The sequence below is a fragment of the Momordica charantia genome (genome assembly GCF_013281855.1).
Source record: "Momordica charantia cultivar OHB3-1 chromosome 9 unlocalized genomic scaffold, Mcharantia_2.0 BLBB01000009.1, whole genome shotgun sequence".
Lineage (NCBI taxonomy): Eukaryota > Viridiplantae > Streptophyta > Magnoliopsida > Cucurbitales > Cucurbitaceae > Momordica > Momordica charantia.
Window position 1 is genome coordinate 22,200,961 of NW_028275167.1, and position 20,033 is coordinate 22,220,993.

General features: G+C 41.2%; 1 protein-coding gene across 1 annotated transcript; it reads right to left on the reverse strand.

Moving 5' to 3' along the window:
• Positions 1–7,644: 7,644 nt before the first annotated feature.
• On the reverse strand, positions 7,645–18,997 carry LOC148209208 (uncharacterized). The gene is made up of 4 exons (XM_088117450.1): positions 18,903–18,997; positions 9,776–10,113; positions 9,179–9,491; positions 7,645–8,389 (listed from the first exon to the last, which is right to left on the reverse strand). Exons 1-4 carry the CDS (start codon positions 18,995–18,997, stop codon positions 7,645–7,647), a joined length of 1,491 nt encoding a protein of 496 aa, XP_087973576.1.
• Positions 18,998–20,033: the final 1,036 nt, after the last annotated feature.

Here is a 20,033-nt window from a genome sequence, read left to right on the forward strand (position 1 = left end):
GTTTACTTCTAGAGATTCCTTCCTCAAGCCCCTTTCACTAGCCAAGACCTTTAACCCTTGTACCACCAACTTGAGCTTCTTTAACCATGGGCTACTAGCCCTTCCTAATCCTGCAGCCTCTTTATGCTCTGGATGCGGGCTACTAGCCCCTCCTTTATTGATGATTTTTTTTAGGGTTGAATTACAGGATTAGAAAGATTCATGGCTGTATACAAATACTAATAAAGGTATAAGAACTGAAAGTTCACTCCCCAAACTTAAAAGGTTGCATTGTCCTCAATGCAGCTAAAGACATCTAAAATGTAATGCTCTAGCACACCCTCAAACTTAACTTGCGACTAATATGAGATTGAGAGGAATGGTCGCTAAATGTATGCGTACAGGAGTAGTGGGCTATTGCTACCAACTAAGGGGATCTTAAAGGAAAAGGTTCATGCTAGCTATACAAAGACAAGGGTTGGTTGTGGATAAATAGCCATTGAAATTCCCCCATATGGTAAGCACTACCTGGGGCCCGTACTACTAGAGGGATGCTAGGGCATGGGTAGACAAACATGAACCAGAGGGAGAACAAAAGAAAACTAACCCTCAATAAAATGCTCAAGCATCAACAGGAAAACTACGTACTAACAAGCTCTAGCATTAAGACTATAAACAATGGGCAGGACAATAGACAGATGTTGAGAACACATGAATTCTAACTTCTTTCTATTAAATTTAGTAGGTGGATCACATGTTGACTAGAATAAAATAAAGTAAAAAAAAAAACTACTTGACATAAAAATTGTAGAGACTAAGGTTGGAGAGAATCCAATGTTATGTATTCTCATTACTAAAGTCTATATATATAGACAAATATACAAGGTTGACCTAATCCTATAAGGAGAAGGTAAATGACAAATTAATATTAATACAAGAATATAAAATATACTAATATATACTCTAACACTCCCTCTCAAGTTGGTGCATATATGTTAATCATGCCCAACTTGTTAGACAAATAATCTATTCGTGCTCCATTCAATGCTTTAGTAAAGATATCTCCTAGCTGATCTCTAGTCTTCACATACCCTGTCGCCACCAATCTTTGCTGTATTTTCTCACGTACATAATGACAATCAACTTCAATGTGTTTGGTTTGTTCATGAAATATTGGATTATATGCAATATGAAGAGCTGCTTGATTATCACACAAAAGTTTTATTGGAGTGGTGATGCCAAATCCCAATTCAGTTAGAAGCTGATGTATCCATACTAATTCACACACCGACTGTGCCATAGCTCTATATTCTGATTCAGCACTCGAATGCGATATCACATTTTGTTTCTTACTTTTCCAAGAAACTAAATTACCTCCGACAAATACACAATATCCTGAGGTTGATCTTCTATCTTCCTTAGAACCTGCCCAATCAACATCTGACAAACATTCAATATTAAGATGATCATGATCTTTATATAACAAGCCACGTCCAGGAGTACCTTTCAAATAACATAGAATATGTTCCAATGCGATCCAATGGTCAGTCGTAGGAGAACTCATAAACTAACTCATAATACTGACTGGATAAGCTATGTCTGGCCTCGTAACCGTAAGATAATTCAGCTCCCTTAATAATCTCCTATACTTCTCGGGATCTTTCAACAACTCTCCTTCCTTTGTAAGTTGTAAATTATGTATCATTGGGGTACTACGCGGCTTAGCAGCTAACTTTCTTGTTTCAGTTAACAAGTCAAGTACATACTTTCTTTGTGACAAAATGATCCCCTTCTTGCTCCTTGTTACTTCAATTCCTAAGAAATATTTCAACATTCCTAAATCTTTAGTATGAAATTGACAATGAAGAAAAGACTTGAGTGATAGGATACCTAATGAATCATTACGAGTAATCACAATATCATCAACATTTACAACTAGTAAGATAACACCAGACTCAGATCTTTTAGAAAAAACAGAATGATCTGACTTACTCTTCTTCATTCCAAAATTCTCAATCACCTGACTGAATTTTCCAAACCATGCTCACGGACTTTGTTTCAACCCATATAAGGATTTACGAAGGCGACATACCTTTCCATTCTCCCCCTGAGCAACAAAACCTGGTGGTTGCTCTATATAAACTTCTTTTTGAAGGTCACCATGGAGGAATGCATTTTTAATATCAAGCTGATGCAAGGGCCAATGGTGAATAGATGACAATGAAATGAATAACCTGACAGAAGCCAATTTAGCAACCGGAGAAAAAGTATTAGAATAATCAATTCCGTAAGTCTGCGTATATCCTTTAGCAACAAGGCGAGCTTTCAAACGGGCAATTAATCCATCCGGATGAACTTTAACAGCAAACACCCATTTACAACCGATAAGTTTCTTTCCTGCAGGAAGAGACACTAAATCCCAAGTACCATTGTCATCTAAGGCAGTCATCTCCTCCAACATAGCAGCCCGACAACCAGGATGAGACAAAGCTTCATGAACAGTTTTAGGAATAGATACAGATTCTAGGGATGCAATAAACGAACAAGTAGATTATGATAAATGGTTATATGAAACAAAAGAAGTAACAGGATAAGTACACTTACGCTTACCTTTTCGAAGGGCAATAGGAAGGTCATCACTCGTTCCTGGACCACAGGCAAAAAAGCTGCTGGTATAGGGCATGAGTCCGTAGGAGGTTGCCGACAAGAATAAACTTGAGTAATAATGGGGAGAGAAGGATCAGGCGCAGAGGGAGATGTATTGCTAGGAAGTTCTTCAGTAGAAGTAGAGACAATAGAATAGACAAGAAAGGTATCATCTTCCTGTGACTGCTCCCCCTGACTGGTACTCAAAGACGATGAAAAAGGAGTATTTTCAAAAAACGTAACTTTAAGAGAGACAAGATATCTATTGAGATCAGGACAATAACATCGATACCCTTTTTGAACACGAGAGTAACCGAGGAAAATGCATTTCAATGACTTAGGGTCTAATTTGGTGAGCTAGAGGCGAACATCCCGAATGAAACAAGTGCAACCAAATATTTTAGGTTTAATAAGAAATAAAGGTTGTGTAGGACACAGAGTACGATAAGGTATTCCACCCTTAAGAACTGACGAAGGCATGCGATTAATCAAGAAGCAAGCCGTCGAAACAGCATCAGCCCAAAAGTATTTTGGAACATGCATTTGAAACATTAAGGCTCTTGCTGTTTCGAGAAGATGTCTATTTTTCCTTTCTGCAACTCCATTTTGAGATAGAGTATCAACACACGAGGATTGATGAATAATACCATGTTCACTTAAATAGGAGCCAAGAGCACTAGAAAAATATTCCTTAGCATTATCACTCCGTAGAACTTTAAGAGAGCCACCACATTGAGTTTGAATTTCAGCATGAAAGTTACGAAAATGAGAAAGTAACTCAGAACGATGTTTCATCAAATATAACCAAGTTACACGAGAGAAATCAACGACAAAAGCAACAAAATACCGAAATCCATTTTTGGACTCAATAGGACAAGGACCCCAAACATCACAATGAACTAATTCAAAAAGAGCATTAGCTCGTGTATGGACTCTAGGATAGGAACTGAGACGATGAAACTTAGCAAATTGACATGACTCACAATCTAAAGAATGCAAACTATGAAATTGAGGACGGAGACTCTTTAACTCGGAGAGAGATGGATGACCCAAACGACAATGTTCTTCGAAACGAGTTGGCACTCGAGTCGCTGTAGGTATTTGTGTATCAGACGTGTAGAGGTCATCAGATTCATGTCCTTTACCAATAGTCTTCTTCGTTGTAAGATCCTGAAATAAGCAATAACTAGGAAAGAATAAGACACAACAATTGAGATCACGAGTAAGTTTACTGACAGAGATCAAATTAAAAGAAAATTGTGGCAAATTTAAAACATAGGTCAATGAAAGAGTTTTGGAGAGATGAACTGTGCCAGAGCCAAGAACAGGAGAACTGGTGCCATCCGCTATTGTAACATCAGGTAAAGATGTAGATGGTGAAAATGTAGCAAATAAATTGGGGTTACTTGACATATGATTTGTAGCACCAGAGTCAATGACCCATTTTGACGCGGAGGAAATAAGACATTTATTGGTATTACCTGAATTAGCAATGATAGTGATTGGATTAGAGGATGATGCCATCAATGACTCTTGATACTGTTGGAATTTAGCAAACTCTTCCGCAGAAATCGTTACCATTAATTTCTTCTCAATCATAACTTCAACAATATGGACACAAACAAAAACTGCACTGAAACTGACTAAACCAAATCTGAAGAAGGAACGGAAATCGAACCAAACCAATTGAAGAGAGCTAAGTGAACCAAACCAATTGAACTAAAACAAACGAACCAGACCAGAATCGGTATAAATCAACCAAACCGAACCGAAATGTGACGAACCAGACCGAACCGAACTTGAATTGGATGAACCAAACCGGTTGAACTGGACCGCTTGAACCGGATCAAGTGTTTTCTGAAACCAGAAACCCTAAGTGCTACCCCACGACAACTAGAGGGGCGAAGGCGATTGGCAGTGACGGAAGCGCACGGCGACTGGCGACGATGAAGGTGCGAAGAACAGCGAGACGAAACCCACGAATAGCAATTGGAAAACAGCAGCGTTGGCGAATCAGCAAACAGCTGCGGTGGTGGTCGGTGGCGACCGGCGGCGACGGTGGTCGGCGGTAGTGGTGGCCAGCAGTGGTGGCGGTGGTGGTCGGCGGTGATCGGCGGCGGCGGCGATCGTAGTCAGTTGTGTTGGATAGCAATAAACAAAACCCTAAGGGACAAAACCCTAATGGGCACAAAACCGCAATGGGCATAAAATTTTTAGAAGAAACCTAGAGCTCTGATACCGTGTAGAGACTAAGGTTGGAGAGAATCCAATGTTATGTATTCTCATTATTAAAGTCTATATATATAGACAAATATACAAGGTTGACCTAATCCTATAAGGAGAAGGTAAATGACAAATTAATATTAATACAAGAATATAAAATATACTAATATATACTCTAACAAAAATAAAGTCAGAAATGAAATGCGAGAATTTAAAAAGGGATAAATTTAAAACCTAAGCTAAAAATTTAAAAACATTGGGTTGGGGGGCGGTTCGGTTGTTAAATAAAAAAGGAAGGGCACTTCCATTTGCAGATCAGGCAGAGCTTCCTTCATTGCTATCCTCTTCTTTTGAAAAGTCGTCCATAGGCTGATATTCCTCTTCAAAACTGCCAGATTGCTCCAGTAGAACTTTCAAGCCAGCAGGTGGTGCAGTTGATGTAGACAGAGGTGCCGCTTTCAAACACTCTAGCGCCGCCAAGATGCCAGCATCCCTTTTCTTTGCTTGATTGGCAAAGGCCGACAGTGCCTCTTCCATACGCGTTAATTGCTTTTGGATCTTTGCGACTTGGGCCATCATTTCATTGATATGGTCATGGTAGGCAGAGTATGCTTGTGCGTGTAGGATCTTGGAGCATCAGACCCTCCAACGTATGTTTGTCAATCACCAGCTTATCTTTAAGAGGCTCCTCGTCGTCAAGGACTGGAACCTCTCTGCGGAGGCAAAGTTTGGTGATGAGACTGGGGAAGAAAAGGCGACCGGTTCTCTTGGAAGCACATTGGGCAATCTCCCTGTGAATGAGCAATCCGACGTCTATTGAGCGCCCCTCTAAAATGCAGGCTAACAAAAGAACTCTGTCCTTTGTAACAGACGAATCATGAGTTGTGGGCATGACTTGGCTCTTGACAAAGTAGTGCCAGACGTTGGCTTCTACCGTGAGTTGACCAGACTTGAGCGAGCGGGCGCCTTTATCTGTGACTTACCAGATAAAGTGGGATGCTAGAGCGAGCGCCTTCTCTTGGAAGCACATTGGACAATCTCCTACCAGTTGCAGGGCATGGTCAAGCTCGCGTATAGAGGGCTGTTGGACGAGCTCATTGAAATCAACGTGCAGGTTGCTTGGGAGCATGAGGATTTTGTTGATCTGCTCTAGCATCCAATCCACCTCAACATCCCTCACGACTGTGTGACCCACCCTATCGACATCAAAGTTCGAGTAGAACTTCAGAACAAGTTCTATCAGCACTAGCATAGGGGGTGCACAGAAATGCTCCCACTTTAGCTTCACTGCTCCCTCCTTAACGAATTGGGGTATATCCGCCTCAATGAAGCTCTTCTCCAGGTAAAGATCTCTGCCTTTGATGACTCTGTAGTTAGCCCGCGCCGCTGGGTCCACAAACTTCTGAAATGTTGCCTGGTGTGAAGGCACGATGTTGATGCATTTGGTGGAGCTCGGCGTTGGTGGTACCTGCAAAACAGAGGGCACATTACTACGCCACTTCCCCTCAGATGGGGAGGTAGACTTTACCGACTTCGATTTAGCGGGTGAGGGCGAAGGTGCTTTTACGGTTTTTTGCTTTTTGGCTGGGCTAGGGCTAGGTATGGAGGATGATGGGCGTTTATTTTTGCCGGTATGCGAGGCAGCGCTGGGGGCGGAAGGCGAAGCTGTCGATTTAGTAGGGTTGACCGACGAGAGTTTTTCAACAGACGGATGAGGGTTTTCAGTTTGGTCTTGTTGGAAAGGTGTGTTGGGGTCTGGAGCACTTACTTGAGAACTGGCGATTGGCGGAGGCGGTGGCGGGAGTTTCGAATCAGCGGGAGTGTGCTCCGAACTAGTTGGAGTTTGCTGGACAGGGCTCCATTCGTCCGATGCTTCTGGCAGCGGAATCGTCTCCTTGGCCTCCTGGAACTCATCGCTAGAGCCTTCGCTCGCAGAGACCTCCAGCTTGTACGCATTCTTCCGGTTGGCCTTGTGCTTGATTCTAGGCATGTCGATGTTAGGGTTTTTGGTTTGCAAGGAGAGAGGAAGGGATTTTTGGGGAAGTTATGGAGCAGAATGAGGGAGGAGGGTGTGGGGAACGTGGGTCTTAAAAAGGAAAAGAAATGGGATTTGCATTGATTCCCCACGATTTCCCTTTTTTCTTTTTTCAATTTGAAAAGCCCTCCCAAAATCATAAATATCCCCTAAATCGTGATAAATATTTTATCTTCCCAAATTCATGATAATTACTTACCTCTTTCATCAAAATGATGTTGCTGCATTTGCCCTAAATGCAAACATGCATGCCTGCCACGCTTCAACGCTCCCACCTGCTCCCTTTCTCTACCTTCGTCAGCCACGTCATTTTATCATTACTGCTGCCAACCTTTTTTTGTAAACTGCTCTAAGCCTGATTTCAACCTTATCCCCTTGCAAAATAAAGAAAAAGAAAAGTTAACCAAATTGACTTGCAAGAATTAAAGAAAAACAAATCAACTATTTAAAACTCAAAGTTAAAATGCAGAAGCATGAAAATAATTTGGCATTGAATCCTGCTCCATTATTCCTTCGTTAATTTCTCAGTTTGTGGTGAAGTGGCGGGCTCCTGCATTTCTCACCACGTTCTCGCTATAGAGATGCTTTAACCTCTGCCCGTTCACTGTAAATTCTCTTACTGAATCAATTTCTTGTACCTTGATAGCTCCATGAGGGTATACATGTGAGACTAAAAATGGACCTGACCCTCTAGACTTGAGCTTTCTTGGGAAGAGATTCAACCTTGAGTTGTAAAGCAACACTTTCTGGCCTTTTTCAAACTACCTTGGCTGGATTCTTGCGTCATGCCATCGCTTTGTCTTTTCCTTATATATTTTGGCACTTTCATATACGTCTCTTCGAAACTCCTCAAGCTTTAGCAATTGCAAGCGACGTACGTCTCCTACTACCATATGGTTCAGATTTAGCTTCTTGATTACCCAGAACGCTTTATGCTCCAACTCTAATGGGATGTGGCATGGTTTTCCAAAAACCAATTTGTACGGAGAAGTACCTAGAGGCATTTTAAATGTTGTACGGTAAGCCCATAAAGCATCATCCAGCTTCATTGCCCAGTCCCTTCTATTCGTGCTGACTACTTTCTCCAAAATGCTTTTGATTTCTCTATTAGATATCTCCGCTTGCCCATTTGATTGGGGGTGGTAAGTTGTAGATACTTTATATCTAATGTTGTACTTAGCAAGGAGTGATGCCACAACTTTGTTGATTAAGTGGGAGCCTTTGTCACTTATCACGGCTCTCGGTGTGCCAAACCTTGTAAATTTATACTTGTGTAAAAACATGGCGACCACCTTTGCATCACTGCTGGAGCATGCTACTGCCTCGACCCATTTTGATACGTAGTCAATCGCTAACAGAATGAAGAGATGTCCATTTGATGGAGAGAAGGGTCCCATAAAATCCATGCCCGAGACATCGAAGAGTTCCACCTCTAAGATATATGTGAGAGGCATTTCAGACCAAGTGACATCCGTTGAAGGCAAATGTCCATGAATACTTCGACCACTGATTCCACCAACTTAGAGAAGATTGCCATCATGCACCTCTGAACGGTTATTAGGGCATTGCAAAGCCCGAATGACATTCGTCTGAAGGCAAATGTCCCATAAGGACATGTAAATGTGGTCTTCTGCTGGTCTTGGGGGCTATTGTAATCTGGTTATGCCCATTGTAGCTGTCTAAAAAATAATAATATTCCTAGCCTGCCAGCCTATCTAGCATTGGATCGATGAAGGGAAGAGGAAAATTGTCATTCTTTGTGGCTTTGTTCAGCTTGCGGTAGTCCATCATATGGGCTCCTGTCATTGTCCTAGGGGGATCAACTCGTTTTTTACATTTTTCACTACAGTCATGCCTCCTTTTTTAGGCATGCTGCACAGGGCTTACCCACTCACTATCTGAAATAGGGTAGATAATGTCTGCATCTAACCACTTGATGATCTTCTTATTCACTACTTCCTTCATTGCCAGATTAAGTCAACGCTGGAGCTCGATAGAGTTCTTGCTTGCTTCCTCCAACACGATCTTATGCATACAAAAGTCGGGGCTTATTCCCCTTATATCTGCAATGGTCCACCTAATTGCTCTCAGCATACTCAGCAACATCTGCTCTTTCTCTTGGGGCAGGCCCGCTGCAATAATGATCGACAATTTCTTTGACGAACCTAAGTAGGCATACTTCAAATGTTGCGGTAGTGCCTTAAGCTCCAGGACTGGTGGTTCTTCTATAGATGGCTTCAGCAGTTTGTACTCACGGGTTCAAGATCTAAAGATGTATACATGTGCTTGACTGACCTGTCACCGTTGTTCATACTTTTCAGGTAAATAACATCTGGGTCTTCTTCTATATCATCAACATCACTTCTAGAGTCAACATTTTCTAGATGCTCTAGCATTGCTTCTTCTTCCAACTCTTCTATTAATGCTTTATCTAGAATTTTAAGCACTGAGCATTCTTCTGATTCAGCAAGGAACCTCATTGAGTCATACACTGAAAACTTCACTTCTTGATCTTGAACGCGTATTGTTAGCTCTCCTTTGTGGAAATCTACAAGTGCTCTTCCAGTAGCAAGGAATGGTCTTCCAAGGATGATGGGGACCTCTTTATCTGCATAATAATCCAAAATAATAAAGTCAGCAGGGAAAATAAATTTATCTACTTGTACTAGAATGTCTCCAATTTTCCTTTCTAGATGCGTGATAAACCGATCCGCTAGCTGCAAAGTGACTATGGTGGGCCTTGCTTCTCCTATTCGCAGCTTGTTATATATAAATAAAGACATGAGGTTGATGCTGGCTTCGAGATCACACAGTGCATGCCCTATCTTCTGTCCTCCAACAGAAACGGGTATGGTAAAGCTCCCAAGTTCTTCATCTTTGCTGGAATCTTGCTTGTGAGGATAGTGTCGTAGGCCATGGTCATTGCCACAATTACATATTCTCCCAGCTTTCTCTTCTTTGTGAGTATCTCCTTAAGGAACCTCACATAATTTGGTATTTGTTCTAGAGCTTCCACCAATGGTATGTTCACATGAAGTTGCTTCAGCACATCTAAGAATTTCTTAAACTGAAGGTTTTGCTCTTTCTTCTGCAACCGCTTAAGGTATGATGGTACTGGTCTGTACTCAGTTGGAGCATCGTCATGCTCCGCTTGCTTCCTTTTCTCGGCCACTCTAGTATGTGACGATCCTGTATTAGATGCTCTAGCATTCACTGGGTTGACTTCCTCACTGGCATTATTCTAAACTTCCTTCGATTGCTCAATAATATGTGCTGGAGGGGTAGGTGAAACTATTTCTGCCAGCTCATTGTCCTTTGTTGGGTGAGATTCTTCTTGTTCCTCTTGAGTAGGCTCGCTCTATGCTCCTGGAGCATTCAGGTGCACAGGAGGTAATACTTTCCCACTTCGCAGTGTGAGAGCCTTACATTGCTCCTTGCAGTCCCCGCTTTGGCAATTCAGTGTCACAAGGTAATGCTCCTTAGGGTCTACTTTTCAAATCTATCGCGAGTTGGCCTACATGCTGTTGGGTGTGTTGCCCTAAACTCGTAGTTTGTATTTATGTAAAAAAAATGTATATTCAATAAAGTTTTATTCAATAAATTTGTTGTTGAATTCATAGCATTGCATTGTCCAAAATCCAATAAACTAAACATCCGAGGTTATTTTAGTGTAACCGGGACAGTATATGTACTGGGTATATATTTGATATACTGGGTATAATTGATATACCCCTGATATACGAGGTATATATTTGATATACCCTGATATACAAGTGGATAATGTCCCGTGAATAACCTAAAGGGTCTATAGTATATGGATAAGGCTAGGTACCTTATCCTGACAACATTATGGATACGACCCACTCTGTAAAGGTTACAGACGACTCGATCCAGGTCGTTCGTGTGGAGACATGAGAGTGGGGGTATCCTATACAATGAGTTTGTATAAGACCGGACCGCGAAATAGGCAATCTTTCGATGTAACACCGTTAACTAATAGATTGCTATTTCTTAGGATGACCAGGCAACTCATTCTCAATCCTGAGTGAGTTATGGACTCCTGCCCGTGAGGACTCGTCCTTTGATCTGTATGGGTGAGAGTGGCCCAAGTTGCCGACTCAATATTCCTACCATTTTGGGGACGAGACCGAGTGGGGAGCTGGGAACATAACTTCACAAGATGAAATTCACTCCTCCCCGACTTTAGGGGAGTAGATGAGTGTTCTTTTAAATGCTGACTCTGAGACTTGAATAAGGGGCCCCACCCTCTCATTGGCCCGAGAGGAACTTCCGGTTATTGGTCAGACCATAACCGGTTGTTCATTAGAGGAGCAGTAGTATTTAAGGAGTAAGATGTAACTCAGGGGTAAAATGGTAATTTGATCCAACTTGAGTTACGAGCACTCGTGAAGGATTGACTTGTCATTAATGGTCGTATATCCATAGGACACAAAAACATTCTGCAGTGAGAAGAGTGCAACCACGGGTCTTTAGTGGAGTGACCCGTAGTTAACGAATGTTGATTAACTCAGTCAATGAGTTTGATCGATTAATCTCGTATCGTTGGAGCTTCTGATCTGTAGGTTTATTAGGTCTCCTTGCTAGCTCATAACAGGTAAAACGAGGATCAAGTTTTTTGGAAGAATTTGAATTGTTCAAATTTCTTAAGGGATTATATGTATATTGATACATTATAATATATAGTTAATTATAAATTAAAACTATATATTATGAGAGAAATTATTTGAATGAGATTCAAATGAAATTAATATGAATAAGATTCATATTAAAACTATAGGTTAAAAATAATGTGCATAAGATGTACATTAGAACTATAGGTTATACGAGAGAAATGCTATAGAATATGATTCTATTCATGTGATAAATAATTAAGGGTTAATTATTTATTTGATATATATATATATATATTAATTAATTATTAATTAGATTAATAATTAATTAACATTTATTAATTAATATGATTAATTAATAAATTAATTTTATATATATTAATTATTATATATATATTAATTATTAATATTTAACTCCCCTGCAAAATTGCAGGGGAGTGGGCAGTTAAGTGACGTGGGGTAACTCCCCACGTCACTGCTTTTATTGGTTCTTTTGCAGTTCTGCAAAACACAGAACAAGATAGAACAAAAGCACAAGAACTTTCCATCCTCTCTCGATTTACCAAAAACTCTCTCAAACTCTCCCTCTCATTCCAAAGAATTGCTCCCACAAGCACGATCTCGAGATCCAAGAGGGTAGCAAGGAAGATCGTTTGGTGGTGTTCATTGGGAAATCGTTGAAGAAACGTTCTTCAAAGGTAAAGTTTTCCCCTGTTTTATTTCTTTGCACATTTAGATTTTGTTTCCCAAATATCACGAACAACGGTCCGCTTCCGCTTTGGGATTCACATCCCTTCAATTGGTATCAGAGCCAGGTTGTTGTTCTGATTTTTTGGGAGCAAAATCGGTGTTTTTGGTGGGTGTTTTCATATTTTCGAAATATGGGTTTGCGGGTTGGAAAATTTCCGATTTTTGGCATGTAGATTGCGATTTAAGTCTTGATTTGATCATGTAAGGGCCCGGTGTTTTGGGCATTGTGTTTCTGTATTGTTTCTGTAAGTCCGGGTTGCTCGAAAGTCGTTCGTGGCGTCGGATTTGGCGAAAATTTGCAGAAAACAGCGAAGAAGACGAAGTCGTTCGTGGCGTCGGATTTGGCGTCGGATTTGGCGTCGGACTTGTATGAATGCATGTTTTATTTTCATGATTAATATAAGTGTTGTATTAATTAGATGAAAATAAAGTTGCATTGAGCATGACATTACTTTGGTTAATATAATTGTTATATTAGTGTATGCTTACCATGCATGTTTATAGTTTTAATTTCTTAAATTTTATAAGAGTTATAAAATGTGATGGAAAGAAATTAAAATCTATAATAAAGAATTGCATGCAAACGTAGGGTCTAAGTTAATGAATTTTAAACCCGAATTTTAAAGGGGTTTAAAATTAATTAGACCTTAGGTTATATCTTCTAATATGATTATGGGGTAGTCTTTTATTTTATTTTAACTAGGTTTAAAATGAAATGATAAAAGACTAAATATAAAATATTGCCTATAAGGGAACCCTGTCTAAGGAAGGTTCTGTCTAGGTTGAGTTATTTAAGCTGACAGTAAGGGAACACCTCTACCTGGGAACCGACCTGGGGGTTGAATTAGTCAATATTTTATATACATGCAATAATGTCGTTAGTTTATTAAAGTGTTTAATGAACTAAAACATTATTGTACAACAACCAATATAATAGTTATATTGAGCCGACTAAAAATTCACTTAGTTAATTTCATTTAACCGGAATTTATCTAAGTAATATACTCTAGTCTTAGAATACTAAGTGGGAGCTAAAGAGAATATGTAATATACAGCGTATATATGTGATATACAAAGTATATATAACATACTTTTCTTTCTCTATCACGTTCTCCTTTATATTCACGCTGTGAGTTCCATGCTCGGCCTCGTGTCGCCCTGGGCGCGGCCTCCCTACGGAAGGTGTTTGCATGGTTCAATATCGAGGTGAATGGAGATAGTATTCATAATAAATGGGAGAAGGACGTGTGACAACATATCTTGCGGTCTCCGCCGTTGGTTTGCACTGTGAGGTTTCATACATAACCTGCGTGTTGTCCTGGAGTGACCATCCTTACGGAGGGTTCATTGTATAGAATCAAAACCAAGGCAAACTCCAGAAATGGATAAGGGTCTCTTAGGTTTTGTTCCAATATTTTCCTTCCCTACGGCGGGATTATTGGAGTGGATCTCTGAGGTCCGAAAATGATGGGTCACACTTACGGGGAGTTGTTAAGTTAGTTAGCAATTTCCTGACCAAATAAACGATGACTAAAGTTTATAGGAATAAGAGTTATTCTGGTGTAAAATTTAGTTGAGAAAGTCTCAATTCAGTGAAGTGGTACCTGTCTGCCCTACGGTAGCTGTTGCTCTAAATCACTGAAGCGTCATTGCAAAACAATTTTTTTAGGGTGCTTAATTACTTTTGCTAAAATTTGATTGGGTTTAAAGGCTAATGCATGAAACTGATATGTGTTGTTTTTACTTTCAGCATGTCTGCTTCCATTATTGCACTCTTAGACGCTCCAAAACTTAACGGCGAGAATTACAAACAATGGAAATCGAATCTAAACACTATTCTCGTGATAGATGATCTTAGGTTCGTCTTGCAAGAGGATTGTCTTCAAGCTCCTGCGCCTAATGCCACTGTGGCAGTGCGCAACGCCTATGACAGGTGGGTCAAGGCCAATGACAAAGCCAAGGTCTACATCCTGGCGAGCATATCTGATGTGCTTGCCAAGAAGCACGAGGACACGGTCACCGCTAAGGAGATCATGGACTCGCTGTAGAGTATGTTTGGACAACCGTCCTCACAGGCTCGACATGAAGCCCTTATGTTCGTTTACAACTCCCGCATGAATGAGGGTTTCTCAGTGCGAGAACACATTCTCAACCTGATGGTCCACTTCAACGTGGCTGAGTCGAACGGGGCCGTCATAGACGAGCAGAGTCAGGTCAGCTTCATTATGGAATCTCTTCCGAAGAGTTTTCTGCCATTCCGCAACAATGCAGTTATGAATAAGCTTCAGTATACTCTTACCACGCTCTTAAACGAGCTGCAGACCTACCAGTCTCTTATGAACAGTAAGGGACAAGAAGGGGAGGCAAACGTTACCACCTCAAAAAGGTTCAACCGAGGTTCGTCCTCTGGAACCAAGTTTGCGCCCTCTTCTTTTGGAAGTAAGACTTTTAAGAAGAAGAAGGCTGCTGGTAAGGGGTCTAAACCTGACTTCGCTGCTGCCGCTACCAAGAAAGGCAAGGCCAAGGTTGCAGAGAAAGGAAAGTGTTTCCACTGCAATATGGACGGGCATTGGAAGCGCAACTGCCCAAAGTACTTGGCCGAAAAGAAGAAAGCCAACGAAGGTAAATATGATTTACTTGTTTTGGAAACATGTTTAGTGGAGAACGATGACTCCGCCTAGATATTGGATTCAGGAGCCACTAATCACGTTTGTTCTTCATTTCAGGGAATTAGTTCCTGGAGGCAGCTTGACGCCGGAGAGATGACTCTCAAGGTCGGAACAGGAAAGGTCGTCTCAGCTGTGGCGGTAGGGGAGCTCAAGTTGTTTACAAACAAGAATATGTATATATTATTAGATAATGTGTACGTGGTTCCTAAAATTAAAAGGAACTTAATTTCAGTTTCTTGTTTGTTAGAACATATGTATTCCATTTCATTTCAATTGAATGAAGCGTTCATTTCGAGAAATTGTGTTAATATTTGTTCTGCTTTGCTTGAAAACAACTTGTATGTGCTAAGACCAACCATAACTAAAACAGTTTTAAATACTGAGTTGTTTAAAAATGCTAGTACTCAAAATAAAAGGCAAAAAATTTCTCAAAAAGAAAATACCTATCTTTGGCACTTAAGATTAGGTCACATTAATCTCAATAGGATTGGGAGGTTAGTTAAGAATGACACTCTAAGTGAGTTAGAAGAGGATTATTTACCACCATGTGAGTCTTGTCTTGAAGGCAAGATGACTAAAAGACCTTTTACTGGAAAGGGTTATAGAACCAAAAAGCCCTTAGAACTTATACATTCAGACCTTTGTGGTCCGATGAATGTTAAAGCTCGAGGAGGGTATGAATACTTCATCTCTTTTATAGATGATTATTCAAGGTATGGTTATTTATACCTAATGCAACATAAGTCTGAAGCCCTTGAAAAGTTCAAGGAGTACAAGACTGAAGTTGAAAATCAATTAGGTAAAACCATTAAAACACTTCGATTAGATCGAGGTGGAGAGTATATGGACTGGAGATTCCAGGACTATATGATAGAACATGGAATTACGTCCCAACTCTCAGCCCCTGGTACACCTCAACAAAACGGTGTATCAGAAAGGAGAAACAGAACCCTGTTGGACATGGTTCAATCAATGATGATCTATGCTCAGTTGCCTAACTCGTTTTGGGGTTACGCAGTGGAGACTGCAGTTTATTTTTTGAACGTAGTTCCATCAAAAAGTGTTTCTGAAACACCCTTTGAGCTATGGAAGGGTCGTAAAGCTAGTTTATGTCACTTCCGCATTTGGGGATGCCCGACACACGTGCTCATGACTAACCCAAAGAAACTGGAACCTCGTTCAAAAGTATGCCTATTCGTAGGTTACCCTAAAGAGACGAGAGGTGGTCTATTCTTCGATCCTCAAGAAAACAGGGTGTTTGTATCGCAAATGCTACTTTTTTGGAAGAAGACCATGTTCGAGATCATAAACCACGAAGTAAGATAGTGATTAACGGGATTTCCGAAGAGGCTACAAACACGTCAACAAGAGTTGTTGATCAAACTGGCACTACAACAAGAGTTGTTGATGAAGCCAGTACATCACGTTAGTCACATCCAGCTCAAGTGTTGAGGGTGCCTCGACGTAGTGGGAGGATTGTGTCACAACCTGACCGCTACGTGGGTTTAACTGAAACTCAAGTTGTCATACCTGATGACGGCGTCGATGATCCATTGACCTACAAAAAGGCAATGGAAGATACTGACAAGGACAAATGGGTCAAAGCAATGGAACTGGAAATGGAGTCGATGTACTTCAATTCCGTTTGGGAACTTGTAGATCAGCCTGACGGGGTAAAACCTATAGGATGCAAATGGATCTATAAGCGAAAACGAGACGCCGAAGGAAAAGTACAGACTTTTAAGGCGAGACTTGTGGCAAAAGGCTACACACAAAAGGAAGGGGTGGACTATGAAGAAACCTTCTCCCCTGTAGCTATGCTTAAGTCCAGTAGAATACTTTTGTCCATTGCCACATATTATGACTATGAGATATGGCAAATGGACGTCAAGACTGCTTTTCTGAATGGCAATCTTGAAGAAAGTATTTATATGTCTCAACCCTAAGGGTTCATAGCTCAAGGTCAAGAGCAAAAGGTTTGCAAGTTTAAACGGTCCATATACGGACTGAAACAAGCATCTCGATCTTGGAACATAAGGTTCGATACTGCGATCAAATCTTATGGTTTTGACCAAAACGTTGATGAGCCTTGTGTATACAAGAAGGTTGTCAACAACACTGTAACCTTCTTAGTGTTGTACAAGGATGATATCCTACTCATTGGGAATGATGTAGGATACCTCACTGACATAAAGAAGTGGCTAGCGACTGAGTTCCAAATAAAAGATTTGGGAGAAGCTCAGTATGTTCTTGGCATCCAAATTCTAAGGGATCGCAAGAACAGAACGTTAGCCCTGTCTCAAGCAACTTATATCGACAAGATGCTTGTTCGATATTCAATGCAGAATTCCAAGAAAGGTTTATTACCCTTCAAGCATGGAATTCATCTGTCTAAGGAACAATGTCCTAAGACACCTCAAGAAGTTGAGGATATGAGACGTATACCCTATGCTTCAGCAGTGGGCAGTCTGATGTACGCTATGCTGTGCACGAGGCCTGACATTTGCTATGCGGTAGGGATGGTCAGTAGGTACCAATCCAACCCAGGATATGATCACTGGACTGCTGTTAAGGGAATCCTCAAGTATCTTAGGAGAACGAGGGACTACAAACTCGTGTATGGCGTTAAGGATTTGATCCTTACAGGATACACTGACTCTGACTTCCAAACAGACAAGGATTCAAGGAAATTCACGTCGGGGTCAGTATTCACTCTTAACGGAGGAGCGGTAGTTTGGCGAAGCATCAAACAAGGATGCATCGCAGACTCCACCATGTAGGCTGAGTATGTTGCAGCTTGTGAAGCAGCAAAAGAGGTGGTTTGGCTTAGAAAGTTCTTGACAGATTTGGAAGTCGTTCCAAACATGAACTTGCCCATCACACTTTATTGTGATAACAGTGGTGCTGTGGCAAATTCTAAAGAACCTCGAAGCCACAAGAGAGGCAAACACATTGAAAGGAAGTACCACCTTATACGAGAGATAGTGCAACGAAGAGATGTGATCATCACAAAGATCGCTTTGGAGCACAATTAATTCAATTGCTAAATACCCAAGCAATAAACATCATTCATTAATGCTCAACTCGACATGGTTCCTTTCCGAAACACCCAAACATTGATACCCACAACTCCAGTTGCTAAATACCCAAGCAATAAACACAAGTTCTAAGCAGGATTAGAGGACCTCATTCCTGAGTATCCACGATCCTATTAGAAAAAAGTAGCTAATAAAAAATAGAGCAAGTCAGCTACCCGTAAGCCCTCCTAGGTCATACAGACGCTAGCATACAAAACAAGGTGGCCAACAATGTTTAGTAAGTTTTAAGAAATAAATACAACTCTATTTAATAACAAATGGAAATTAGCTAGAGTTTCGGTTGTTCATCAGTTACAGCAAGCAAATCTCTCCTAAAATGGGGTTTAGCTCATGGGGGATAGAGAAAATGAAGTGGGTAAAAAAATGTTACAACCCATTTAGAGAAAAGAGAAGAAAACCAAAGATGGAGACAACAGCTTACAGCAGTAGTTGAATATCCTTCTCTGTGTTTAGCTCTCCTCGAAAAATGGTGAGATTATTCTCCCTTGTCTTTTCCAACACCAAATGATGTTCTCTATTGGGAGCTGGTGATTGTACGAGCATGGTAATTTATCTCACGTCTGGGACAGTTACTGCATTGTAAATTCATGCTCCAGCGATTGTTTGTTCTACCTTGAACATGCTTCATCCACTCTTTTCTGGGCTTCATGGTGAACTAGAGAGGGATCGAGGCCAATCCTAATAAGATCCGAGCTATGCTTGAGATGGAGCCGTCAACGAACTTGAAGCAGCTTCAGCACTTTAACACTTGAACCGGTTTGTTTCAAGGTGAACCGATAAATGCCTCACATTCTTCAAAGTGTTGAGGAAGAGGGAGAAGTTTGAGTGGACAGCCGAGCGTCAAGAAGCATTTGATCAGCTCAAGCAATACCTCGACTCGGCACCGCTACTAGCTAAACTGTTACAAGGCGACAAGTTGTTGCTGTACCTGGCTATGTCAGAGAAGGCTGTCAGTTCGGCTCTCATTAAGGTAGACAATGGTTAGCAACACCAAGTGTATTACACGAGCAAGTCGTTGACTGATGCCGAGGTGAGGTATTCATGTATAGAAAAGCTGGCCCAAGCCCTCATGACATCGGCTCAGCATCTACGACCATATTTCCAAGCGCATCACATCACAGTGCTGACAAACTTCTCCTTGAGATAGGTTTTCCACAAGCTAGGAACCTCAGGTCGGCTCATGAAGTAGACGTTGGAACTTAGCGAATACACATCGGCTTTGAGCCTAAAACCACCATGAAAGGTCAAGCCGCTGCTGACTTTGTTGTCGAGCTTACCCCTTATAAGCCTGAGGCCGACGATCGAGATCAGCGGACACTATACGTCAACGATTCCTCCAACAACAAGGGTTGTAGGGCCGAAATGCTCTTACTTGACCCAAGAGAGCTCCACTTTGAGTATGCACTCAGGTTCAGCTACCAACAATGGAGCAGAGTATGAGGCGTTCATTGCAGGACTCAAAGTTGCGAGAGGAATAGAGGTGAACCACCTCCTCATCCTCAGTGACTCGCAACTCATAGTCAACCAGATTAATGAGGAGTATTAAGCAAAGAACAGCAGGATGGAGCGCTACCTCAACAAAGTTAAAGAACTACTCAGTCAGTTCAAAAAGTACGTGATTTGGCAAGTGCCGAGGTCAGACAACTCTAACACCGATAACGTCGATGCATTAGCTCGGCTTGCTTCAGCATATGAAACTGATCTACGTCGGTCTGTCCCAGTAGAAGTCCTGAATGATCCATCCATTGATCGAGAATATGTGATGGACATCCAACCTACCTCCCCTATATAGATGGACCTCGTTAAAGACTACCTCAATGGAAGGGTCCCTGAAGATCGAGACGAGGCGAGGAAGCTGGGGCGTAGAGCCGCCCACTATGTGATGCAAGAGGGCAAGTTGTACAAACGAGGCTTCTCTTTTCCTCTCCTAAGATGCCTCGACCCAAACAAAGCAAATTATGTTATGAGAGAAATCCGTGAGAGTGTCTGTGGAAACCATTCC

Bases quoted from the DNA above. Each gene is read 5' to 3' on its own strand.
- LOC148209208 (XM_088117450.1), bottom strand. From the start codon at position 18,997: ATGAGAGCCGAACTGACAGCCTTCTCTGACATAGCCAGGTACAGCAAC. The intron at 9,492-9,775 runs GCAAGATTCCAG...ATTATTATGCAG, and splicing joins CTACGACACTATCCTCACAA to ATAAAGAGGTCCCCATCATC. The intron at 8,390-9,178 runs GTCAGTCAAGCA...TGGTGGAATCAG, and splicing joins AGTATGAACAACGGTGACAG to TGGTCGAAGTATTCATGGAC.